General features: G+C 39.9%; 1 protein-coding gene across 1 annotated transcript in view; it reads right to left on the bottom strand.

Moving 5' to 3' along the window:
- SLC25A13 (solute carrier family 25 member 13) overlaps positions 1-12,865 on the bottom strand; it is a 98,608-nt gene that overhangs the window by 60,916 nt on the left and 24,827 nt on the right. Inside the window, exons 3-4 of the mRNA XM_084215693.1 lie at positions 9,364-9,506; positions 1,569-1,684 (exon numbers count right to left, since the gene is read on the bottom strand). Of these exons, the coding sequence (XP_084071819.1) occupies positions 1,569-1,684; positions 9,364-9,506 (259 nt within the window). The remainder of the gene's footprint in view (positions 1-1,568; positions 1,685-9,363; positions 9,507-12,865) is intronic.

The following is a 12,865-nucleotide window of genomic DNA, read 5'->3' as shown; positions in this document are numbered from 1 at the left end:
AGGACTTCAGTGGACTTCAAATGCCAAACAAATCCTTTGACTCACTGTGTCAAACCCCAAGGGACGCATTTGACAGCAGGCAAAATAGGAACAAGAATGCCAAGAGTTAAAAAGTTAAGTCAGACTGATTCAGCATTCAGATCAAACGAATACAGCTCTTCCTAGATTATTAATGAGTGCTCCAAGCAACCAGGCGCTCTGACGCAGACAAGAAGCTGCACATCACAGGCATTCCAGGAACTCTGGCCCGCCTTCACTGGAACAAAACCCTAGTAAAATATGCATTCCCTCCTGTTTTAAAAGCATGGCACCTCTCACTGCTTCTCCGTCCATATACACACACAAAAATGTTAGGCACACAAAATACTTCCTTCCTCAAGGTTATGATCTGCAGAATTTTTTTCTGAAAATCCTTTAGCATCTATAGTAACTTCTGAAATACTGCAAACAAAAAGCACGTCTTTCACAACCTCAACACACTGCCAAAATAATAAAAAACAAAAGAGACACAAGAAGAGACAGCAAGTTTTCTCACCAGCCACAACTTCAAATACAGATTTTTTGAGATGGTAGAAAGCATACAATGATGTTTCAAGCAATGGTTACAGAATCTTGTTAGTTCAAATGGAAAGAAAAGGGCTTTTTTAACTGTGCATAAGACATGTGTGGGAAATACTAGCAACATGCAATGGATGTGTAAACCGTATATTTTGGAAAGACAAAGGAGTCAATATCATGAAATTTCCCATTTACTTAGAACAGTTTAACAACCAAACAATAAAACTCGATATATAGGAATAACCATGTCCAAATGCAGCAGATTAGATACAGCAATTTTAGCCAGTGTAGGTACTCAGCAAAAAAATTCCCCATACTTTTTCAAGTGCAAGCTCAATATCAGAAATTACCCCAAACTGCTAAACTCCGAATCCTTCTTTCAGACAGAATGGCCCTTATCATTAGGCAGGTGGGAGATAGTCCTGCAGATATCAAAAGCTATCTCTAGGATATCTAGACAGAAGCAGTCCTCTTCATCAAGTTTTAAACTGGCCTGAGCATATCTCAGTGCAAACATCACACTTCCAATGCACGGCTGAATTTTACAGGGGGAGGGACCGGCAGAGGGCATGTAATTATGAATTACTGTAAAATCTCAGAGAATTCAGTTTTAAGCCTTAGAAGTCAGCCAGCTTGAAATATAACCAATTTTAACAAAAAATAATTCAGGGTAACGATTTCAAACCAAACATTGACCCAGGTCTTCTGGCAGCTTCCTTGCAGTTTTACAATCATTTCCTATGGTCACCTATCACTGCTGGTCTGGACCTGCACAAGCATCTTGGGGAAGAGAAAAAGAGAAGTGACCAGTCCTCCAGAGAAAACAATGATGATGACCTTGGCTTCATACTGTGCATACGTAAATGATTAAAAAAGTGCAGGCATGAAGTTGCTTGGCATTAGTGTAGTTCCACTACCAATCACTGTCTTCTACAGTAACAGGAGGTGAAACAGAGTTTGGCATAGGTACAGATTTTTACATCAAGAATGCACATTTAAGAATGTCTTACCAAAAGTAACTTCTCCTTTGCCAGTCTTGTCAAACAGCTGAAAGGCTACTATGAACAATGCGTCTGGAGCACACAGGACTGATTCAAATGCCACAAACTCTTGAAAGGATATCAACCTAAGGGATGAAGGAAAGAGCAACAGCCATGAAACCAACTTGCTCACAAAAACTGAAATAAAATATAATATTAATTATACAAAAGAAATAAGACCATAACCAAAATATGTTCAAAATGTATTCAGTAGGGATTAAAATTTATCCTAAAATGCCCTATCCCCAATGCTGTCAGGAAGGCTTTATATCACTAAATGGAAATGTCTGTTGAACAAGGCATTATTCCTCTCAGCAAGTCACAACAGAACATAAAATAAGCAAAACACTCAGCATGGCTACTCACGTCAGCTTTAATGTCTAACTGAACTGCCCTCTGGGGGAGCCTACCTCCCTCCACTGGCAAGACAGAGCCAATAAAGACATGAGTAACTTCCCTCAAGACTCAGTACTTAGCACTTTCGGAAAGCAAATCCATTCAAGACCTACATGCTGCCACTCACTTCAGAAGGAACCGATCAGAATGTGTTATCTGTTTGCTAGCAACTTATTAGTCATCCATCACAGCCCTCCAGTCCTGCATGTTGAGTCACAAATTTCAATCAGTAGTCTGCATGTTCCTCCTCAGGCCAAGAGCAGCTTATTCAAATTCATCATTACAGCCCAGTTCCTAATGTGCTAGCACAGTAGTAGGGCATAGATAAAAGCAGGGTTGTCCTTCTAGAAGTTAGTTCATAAGCAGAAATACATAATTAGACAACATGGCATTGTTTCCAGCAGTAGGTTTGATAACAGCAAAGACCTTGAGCAGTCTAATTTCTCTGCGTCACATCCAAGAGTTCAAATGGAGATCAAACTCCTGTTCCTAAAGAGACAAAGGCCAACTACTCTTCTTTTTCCTGCTTCTTTAATGTCTAGGCTGTAGAGTTTAAAATCATCTTCAAATATGTGGTGGCAGAGCCTGCTAGCAGTCTGGGATAGTTAAGATTGCTGTCTCTCAGGCTGCTTTGTCAGTGTAGCAGGCACGTAGCTTTAATGGGTTCTTGTGACAGCAGCTGGGGAACAAGGATCATTTCTGAAAAGCACAAAATTCAGTGCATCCAATGTCAAGAAACACACACAAACCCAGGGGGTTTTTAATGGAAACTAACTATATTCTTAGGACTTTGGTCCAAAGTGACACTGCAGCCAGTTCAATGAAAACTTCTACTCAGTATGCAATAAAAGTGAAGAACTAACAGTTTCAATAAGTTGGAAAAGATTTTTTTTCCATCAAGTTATGATGACCCATGACTATACAGCAATTTCCAGTCACCTGTTTTATGGGAATTCAGAGAATATGCCTAGTTGGAAGGGCCCATCAGGATCATGGAGTCCAACTCCTGGTCCCGCACAGGACCATCCCCAAAAGTCACACCATGTACCTGAGAGGATTGTCCTTCCTGAACTCAGACAGGCTTGGTGCTGTGACCATTTCTCTGGGAAGCCTGTTCCAGTACCCCACCACATTCTGAGTGAAAAACCTTTTCTTATTATCTAACCTAAACCTCCCTGAACTCAGCTTCATTCTGTTTGCTTGAATTCTGACACTGGTCACGAGTGAAGGTTTTAGTACTTGCCCCTCTTCCCTTGAGAGGAAGTTGAAACCACACAGAGGTGTCCTCCAGACTGAGCAGACCAAGTGACCTCAGCCACTGCTCATATGGCTTCCCCTCAAGGTCCTTCACCATCTTTGCTGCCCTCCTTTGGACACTCTCAACAGCTTCATGTCTTTTTCATGTTGTGGTGCCCAAAGCTGCACACATTATTCAAGGTGAGGCTGCCCCAGCTCAGAGCAGAGCAGGACAATCCCCTCCCTTGCCTGGCTGGCCATGCTGTGCCTGGTGCCCCCCAGGACAAGGGCAGCTCTCCTGGCTGCCAGGGCACTGCTGAGCCATATTTAACTTTCTGTCAACCACGACTCCCAGATCCCTTTCCACAGTGCTGCTTTCCAGCCTCTCATTCCCCAGTTTGTCTGCACATCCAGGGTTGCCCCATCCCAGGTGCAGAATCTGGCACTGTCCCTTGTTAAACTTCATACAGTTGGTGATTGCCCGTCTCCCTAGTTTGCTGAGGTGTCTCTGCAGGGCCTCTCTGCCCTTGAGCATGTCAGCAGTTGGCAAACTTCCTTAGTATCCCTATGAGTCCTGCACCAAGGTGATTTATGAAGCTGTTGAAGAGCACAGGGCCAAGGATGGAGCCTGCAGAACCCCCCCAGGCACAGGTTGCCAGGCTGATGTCACCCCATTCACTGTAACCCCTCGTGCCTGACCTGCAAGCCAGTCACTCACCCACCATGGACCTGGGCTATTCAGCTGTGTGCTGGACATTTTGTCCAGAAGGACACTATGAGAGACAGTGTCATAAGCTTTGCTGAAGTCTTAAAAGGTTACATCTACTGGCTTTCCTAGATCAACACTTGAAGTGTGCTTGCTGCACATCAGCAGCCAAACATCCACAGGGTAACAAGCTGACTTCCATGAGGAACATAAAAACGTTATGATTACGTTATGATAACAAGAAGATTAATAAAAGAGGACATTTTTTTAAAAAGCAGAACACAGAGAAGGCCTAAAAGACCTCCCTCAATATACCTGCAATAAATAAAGTAAAAGAAATGCAGAGTATGAAATGGTCTAACAAATAATTAACTCTGGGAGCTTGCCACCATAAATTATAACGTAGTGCAAGAAGTAAATAAAAAGAAAACTCCTCAGGTATTCTTAAGATTAAACTCAAAATTAATGATGACAGCAAACATATAGGAATGCCTTAAGCTCCACTGGCAAAGAAGCCTGTGCCTAGTTACATATGCACACATTAGCACACGAGCAATCCATCAGTCCTTTAAACGCCTTGGGAGCTCTCGGTACTCCCCACTGTTAGACACAGACTACACAGATACTCAGTCTTTCAAAGGCAGATAATTTCCATCCTTTCTAAGCCAAAAGAAATTTTTTTCAAAAATAACACTTCCTTCAATTTCGAACCAATCTATCACAAACTACTCAGTTTTGTATTTATGCATATTTACTGTTACAATGTGACTTACTGGCTATAAAAAGCTATTATTATTTATTATTATTGGCTACATACCTGACAGAACAGTAAACAGATCCAAAGCACTGAGTTCTGTTCCACAGATTATAATACATGCACAGAGGAAAAACAAAACAGACAGCAGGTGACAAGACTCTAGACTAGGATTGTTTGGAATTATAAATGTAAAATCTCTGCCAATATCATTTTGGTAAAGCTGCTTTTTGTGTGAAACAAACCTACACGTGTCCTTACCAATAGTTCACAATACAGTGATTAGAGCACAGAAAAGAAATACAGCACCTACCCCAGCAGAATCCCAGCACCATGTTAAGAACATATGCTATGTGACTAGGCCTGGGTTTGATTAAAACTCCATGTATTAACACTGTTACAAGATTTTATACTAGTAGAAGAATTTTTTTTCAGCACTTGGAAGCAACAACCCCCCTAATAAATCACAGATAAATGCTTAAAATAACCCTATATCCATTTTTTAAAACAATTACTCATAGAACTAAGAAGATTAAAAAGTGTATGAATTGTGTAGTTCTAGCCAGACTGTTAAAGAAGAGACATTAATATCTGCTGTGCCAGCTGAATTCAAATTAACCCAATTTTTACATGTTAATTAAACCAGCTATTTTCTTCTTATTGTATTTTTGCTCCCTAAGTAGACTAGCCTGCTAGTGATTCCCAACAGATCTATTCTAACGACGACGTATTCATTTACTTCTATTATGACCATACAATACAGTAACTGAGCAGTAATTTTTCAGTCAATTACACGTGTGATTCTTAATGCTTAAAGAAGCTGAAAAAATGTGTACTACATAGCCATATGCTCACTTCTCTATACTGCACAAGGGTAGTTGCCTGGGTAACGTTTTCTCTCTGGTTTAGCTTCACCCTTTTGGGTTTAGCATAACCCTTCAGTGAATATCATTAGGTGTCATTAAACAGCACATGTTAACATGGACTTCAATATACTACTTAGGAGTTATTTCATATACCTAAACAAGTAGTCATTTATGTTTCAAAAGCAGAGAAAAACCTGGTGATTTTAACAGCACAACAAGAGGAAGCTGAAATGTTTATGAAATTTTATTTCAGTTTTGAAGATATTCCACCCAAGTAAGTCAAAGTCTTCCTTCGCCTTCACGTCCTCAATACCAGTGCCAATACTGCACAGCTTATTCAGGAAGGTTCAAACCTTGATATTTTAAAGGCATCCACATACAAGACCACAGCCTAAACATAAGAACAGAGTATGGTGCAGCAAAACCACTATTTACTACCCTCTCCTGTCTCCCATGCTCACACCCACGGTATCTGGACACCCCATAGACACAACACATTCCCACCAGAGAAAGTCTGCGAGTAGACACACAAAGAAAAAAACCCACCTGCTTTTTATTACCTGCTGTAATAATACATACAAATGCAATGATGAAGAGGTTTTCTTCAGAAATCAATGCAGATGTTTTTACTGTATCAGCAATTTAAACATGGTAACATAATGGGACACAAATTGAAGCTACATCTATTATTTTACACTGCAAGCTAGGTAAACTAAGTATAGTGTAAATTGGTGCATTAGAGGATAAATTTATATCCAATAATAATGGAAAATGCTGGTATTTCCAAGTGTTATTTTTGAATACTTTGTCCTTTCTAAAAATAAAGCATATGGTATTTCTTAGTTAAGTGTTAGTTACTACAGTCCAAACAGAGACATGTAGTAAATACTTATTTTGTTAGGCAGATGTTTAAAAGTACCAACAAAAATCTGAAAAAATATACTACAGTAGGCAGGATGGAAAATGCCTGGCCTATTGTTGATAGGCCTTTAGAAAGCTAGTGTATTTTGGGGAAATTTCTGATCCAACTGAGGCCAAATGAAACCTTCTTTTTTTTTTTTTTTAACTAAGATTAGGAATGAGAGGTTTAAGCCAGAAACCAGGCTCCTCAATCTGTTTCATGCAAATAACAACTACACAATATATCACTTATTAAAATCTATGTTATTTCCAGTCGGCTACTTTGAAAGGTTTGTCTGGCAAGGAAACGTATTTCCTTTTCTTAGAGAAACCTTAAAAACAGGCCTCCATAAGAGAACAGCAGAAAAGCCCAGCATCAAACAAACCTCTGCCCTGGCTTAAGATGGAGGCAAAACTTGCTCCCATGGCAACAGATATTTACTGAACAACAGAGAATGCCTTAAGAGGTCTCGTACCTTTGTCACAGCAACAGGAGCTCATGTAGACCCTCAAACCCTCCATCTCTGGCCATGCAGGAACTGGGCTAGACTGACATGAGATTTTGCCTATAGTAACCACTGTGAGATTGTCTGCAAGAGCTATGGTTCCTCTCATTTCACACTCAGAACTTCTTCAGCTCTTGGGTAAGAAACTCTTTGCCCATCTATACACCGGGCTTGTGAGTCCGAAGTCCTTGTGCTGTCTGCCTTTCACCTGTGTACTTACCCAGTTAAGTATTTCACACTGATTACACTTGGTACACATACCTAACTTGTCACCAAAATCAGAAAGAATTAAAAAGCATTCTAAAGAGTGCTAGGAACAGCCCTGGTGGAGGCTCAGGCCCTTTTAGTGACCAGTGGTGATGCTCAACACTCATGAACAACAGCTGCTTCTTTAGAGCAAAAGAGGGATCCAAGACAGTGGATAAATGCTTCTGGAAATACCTAGCAGTATTTTCAGAACTGCACTACTTTAAGTCACTTACACTGTAACAATATCAACTTGACATTGCTCTTGCAAGATACCTTCTATTTTATAATAGAAATAATGCTAAATTACTAAACAGACTCTCATGACCTTAACCTCATGTAAATCCCTAAACACTGACAAGCCTATTAAAAATGAACACCAACAAAAGCTGGTTTGTGCTGTACTGTAAAACAGGGAGCTCTGGACTGCCAAGTTGGCAATGTTCAGTCAGAGAAGACCAATAGTCCTGTTGCTGTCTTGAGGAGATTTCATGACAGGAACCAAAAAGCAGCTGACCCCCGCCTCAGATGATTACTCCGCAAATTACTTTAAACACCAGGAGAACAAGGTGCAAACACTGAGCAACATGGCAAAAAAAGCTGCAGTGCCACGCTGGGGAGATGGATGCTAATCACTTTCCAAACTTTCTGCATTCTTTCACATATTAGCTAAACAGGAAGACAGCCCGAATACCAGAAGAGACTCCAAAGACACGTTACAAACTGTCACTGCACAGTGTGGATTACAGAAACAATCCTTACCCACGGCAGAAAGCAGCAATTAGAACCCTCAGTACTACACCGCAAAACTCTTACAAGATCGTGCCAAATTACGAAATCCCATCTTGTCAACAAATTCACATAGGCTACAGTTTTACATTTTGTTCTTCCTGACACCAGCTTCTGTGAGGGAGATCCAAATCACAAGGTATGGATTATGTTCTCAATCTTCTTATTACAAAACGGATTTGAAGCCATGTAATTTGGAAAATGCTGTTTTTGCAGGCATCAAACCAAGGGAAGAAATCTGAGAAATGTTGAAAGTTTTCAGTCAAACACTATCTGAAGACATGGCTCTCTTGATGCCATCTATGTTACCAACACAACCTTTTACAGAATTCTTTTACTGGGGCAACAATCATCACATTAACTCATCTGCAAGGCTTAAGGTACCCAGCTGCCAAATACATGAGACTGGCTGAGCCAAAAAGAGAGCACAGAAAGGACTGACTGCAAAATTTCTCAGTTATGCCTGCATCTGTTCCCTAGGAAGACTGCATTCTCTAGTCATGCTTTGTTTATCTCACATTTTGCTCTCTGCAACCACTGATATGAGTCATGCCTGAAGTTTTCTGGTTTCTAAAAATGCCACAACTACACACTTTGAGTCCATAGCTAATTATTCTCAAGTTTCTCTAAAGATATTTTAAAGGGAGGGTTCAACAACTCATATGGGTGAAAAGACAGCTCGCCTGGGCATGTACCAAAAGCAAATACTAGGATTTCATTAAAGTAGGGGGAAGGAAGATGGAAGGGTAGCTAATCTTGCCTATTGGCAAAGTCAGCCTTTCAAATGCAAACCATGTGCAACCAACTTCACTGCTGTCTTCCCAAGATTGCAGAGTAGCTCCCTAAATACCTTAGGTGCTCCTCCTCCCTCTTGAAGGAAAAACACAGTGGCAAAAACCTTTAACAGTGCCACGGCAAAACAAAGCAGGGACACTTTTTTCTAGGATCTCTTCCTACACCATCTAAACTTATTTTGGATTTCTATTTGAATGTGTTTGTGACAGATACACAAAGTAAACAGAGACAGAAAGACTCAGGGAAGGAAAGAAAAGCAGGAGCTAGGGGAGCCAGCCAACAAACATGAAAGGTTCCATGAATTAAAAATACATAGTAGACAGAAAATTATTTGCACCACTAAATGGTAAGTGCAGTTGAAAACAATGTTTCTACTCTTTTCACTTAAAATATTCTGTATTTCTTTATGGATCTGCAGGGGAAAACAAAACAACCCCCCCTTCAAGGATCACACTGTTTGAAAAAATGATTTTGTATTTTTTAAATGAACAACAAAAAGAAAAAAAATAAACCAATCAACTACAAATTCTCCCCCCCACCCCCCAAACCAAAACCACTAAAAAGCACTTACCCATCTTTTGTCTGATCCACCACACCTGCAAGGAGCTGTACAGTGCTTGCATTAGGCAAACCATCTCCAATTATCTTCAAGTACCGTGTGACAAAGTCATTAGGAGACATGAAGAATTCTCCATTCTTCTCCACACTTGCATACTGTTAAGTGAACACAACATTTAGTGCCTCAACACATCCTTCTCCAGGCATTTATTACCCCCACCCATCGCCCCCAACCACCAACAGCCCTCTGTACAGCAGATGACAGTTCTGCTCCAGTGGAGCTACAGCCTAGACCCAAACAGGAAAGAGTAAGAGGCCAGTACTGAAGCAGCTGAAGGCTCAGCTTCCCAGACAATGAATGGCACACGTAGGATTTTTGGATTGCCGTGTCAACAGTTTCTCCACAGTAGTCCAGAAATGCTCCACAGCACCAAATGTGTTTCTGAAGTAGAAGCACAAGCCCACGTGCACAGCCCATACCCTGAGATGCAGGTATGTGGCACCTCAGTCCCACTGAAACTCTGACAGCAGTAGGGTACTGCAGCATGTCTTATTCATGTGAAATTACTCCTTCTTTGGCCATTCTACTTCAGGATGGGAAGGCAGGGTTGATGACACCCGCAAATGCCAGGGGAGCAAATGATCCCGCAGGAATGTCCACCTGGAGGTGCTGTTTTGAAGAACTCTACTGCATCACCTGCAGCCATGGAGGCTTCTCCTTAAGGAAAGGAGAACCTACTGATACTTCTCCTTGGCTGAAGTGCTAATGGAGGCCAAAGAATAGCATTTGCAGAAAATCGTAACAGCAAAACACCAACTTTGACAGTTCAGCACACTACAGAAATAAGAATTCTGACACCTGCCATACATTATCCCTGCTTTACACACTACTACTAGCATACTGCTCCAGAAAACAGGTATTGGCAGACCCAAGCATATTTGCTTCCAGGGGTAGCTTCCAGTAGTATGTCACAAATAAAAGTAATATTAACATTTTTAATATTAACATTTTTGAAGATAATATCTAAATAAATAAATAAAATTCCCTTTGTTACCACCTCTACCCTCATTGCTAGGTCATCCTTCAAATTTTAAAATCCTCATTTTCTGAAGAAGGTCAAATTTGGAATCAACCCTAAAGAATGTATTTCAAGAAAAGAAAAAGGATAATGACAATCATTAGGAGGAAAAGAAATCCCAGGCAAGATTTGTAGAACCATGTGTTAGCTTAAAGGGGAACAGGTCTATCTTGGGATAACAAATATGCACTGAGAACAGGAAAGAAACCACTAATTTCTCTTTTTAAATTTTTTTAAGGCAAGGCAGGATAATAAACTATCATTGCATCTCCCCACAGAGAATTATCCACACTAAAGTAATAAATAAATTAGATGCCTATCGCTGTTTTGTAGTTTACTTCAAACACACATTTTATTTCACATTACTGTGGCTCTGCTAAGGGACGAAAACTGCCAGTTTTCATTTTATATTGGTGCCTTCAGCGTACTGATGTACCTGCTGTAGGCATATAACTCTCAGAGGGATGCCAAAGTGTTACAGTAAGTAAATTATTTTCTTCTAGTGCTATAGAAATACCATTTTCAGGTACAGCAATGTCTTCAAGAAACAAAGCTTCAGAGAAGCAAGCCCAACAAAACATAACTCACTTTGGCATCTATATATTGGATAGTGCTAAAGGATTCCCGTTTCAACACATGTTTGCTAGCTGCTACACTGCAAGGAATTTTGAATTGTATACTTTTATAAGAACTAACAGATCAATTGATTTCAATGTAATCATTTGCAGAAAGACAGAATCCTTCAAAATCCCAGTCTCAGAAACTTTTAACACAGCTGCTACTGAGAAACAAATCAAATAAGTCAGACAGCCTATGCTTCTACATTTCTCTTTTTTTCATCCAGGCTAGCCCCCTGCTAGGGCACTCAATAACAGAAAACAGCACAAGGTTTCAGTGTCCCCCTGTTTCTTGTCATTGCGATTTACTCAAGTGTATTTGAAATCCAATCACATACTCAATACTACATATAGAAAATGACCTTGAAAAATGTCAGCTTGATCACTTTGACTAAAATCTAATCTCTTAGAGGTTATGTTAGAAGACTTAGAAGAAGTAGTCTTGGAAATTATCATAACAAAAATTAAAAAAACATCCATTCTATTTGTTTTGGAGGAGCAGCATTTAAAAATTGGTTCTTTACAATTTTATTTCCCCCCACTTTGACAATTATACCCACAGAGAATTTGATATTTTACATAGTACTTAATGGCTTTTTGGTAACTTATTTACACACATTTTATATAATCGAGTAATAACAAGTTTAACCCCATTTTAAGTAAGATTTGCAAACATTCTATTGGGGATTTGACATACTAAATATGCTAAAAAGTTGACTGAAATCCACTGCATTTAAATGGATAATTTCACATTTATTTCTACACTGTGGGTACCATTCCTAAATGGCAATCATTTTTTTTAATTCTTAATTGAAATAGGAATAGTTGTCAAATAATTATTTTGTACGTGAACATTCCACAATCTACAGAAGCAACTGTATTGGCTTCACCACTTAAAACAGTCTGGACAAGCTTAATTAACACTCTGGGCTTCACTCATCTGTAGACCTTGAAACAACACAACACATTTACTCATCATTTTTCCTTCTTGGGAGTAAGCAGCATGATAATCCTGCATTACATTGAACAAAACATTTAGCTCATATTTCACTACTTCTTTACTGGGATTCCTCCTTTTCAGTGGAAGGGAAAGCAAAAGAGGAAGAAAAAGAAATCAGAGGTGGCATTTAGTATGCTTAACTACAACCCATCCAATCCACCAAATCAGAAGGCTGAGGGAGCTACAATCTTCAGAAATGTAAGAGAGATGAATATCCACGGGCAGGTAGGAAACAATTTTCCCACAATTCTCAGCAAACCAACTAACCAACTTCCCCACTCTCCAACTGAGGATCACCTCTTGAGCTTCTCTCTAGTGTGTTTACTTCCTTCCTCAGTACTACTGTCTTCTCAGGCCAATGGTCTACTCCCTGCCTGTGGTTTCTGCTGCTGTGCTCCTGCTCTTCAAGTATGCTCCTCTGTAGACCACATAACCCCTTCTTTTGCAAGAGTCTTTTTGCTCTCCTGACAGATACGAGTTCCAGGGCTGAAGAAGTTAAATCCTGACTTTCTCAACTGAAAATCTCATTTCAGAACTATAAATACTGACAGTATATAATAAAACTATAAATACAGGCAATATACATTGTGACACCTACACATATTGTTAATAATAGCTCACAAGGGACGATGGAAAAAATACCAAGAACTACATGGAGAGTGGGGCATGAGGCTGGAGAGCAAAGATGGAGGGAAGAAACTGGAAAGGTATGAGCTGTCTCAAGCTCTCAACACCTCCACAGAAATAATTCAGATACAACAGTTCCCTAATAGCACTGTGCCATCTACCTCATACTTATTCTTCAGAACCACAAATTTT

The sequence above is a fragment of the Fringilla coelebs genome (genome assembly GCF_963513975.1).
Source record: "Fringilla coelebs genome assembly, chromosome: 1".
Taxonomy (NCBI): Eukaryota; Metazoa; Chordata; class Aves; order Passeriformes; family Fringillidae; genus Fringilla; species Fringilla coelebs.
The sequence above is the reverse complement of the archived record's forward strand: the minus strand, read 5'-3'. Positions and strand labels throughout refer to the sequence as shown.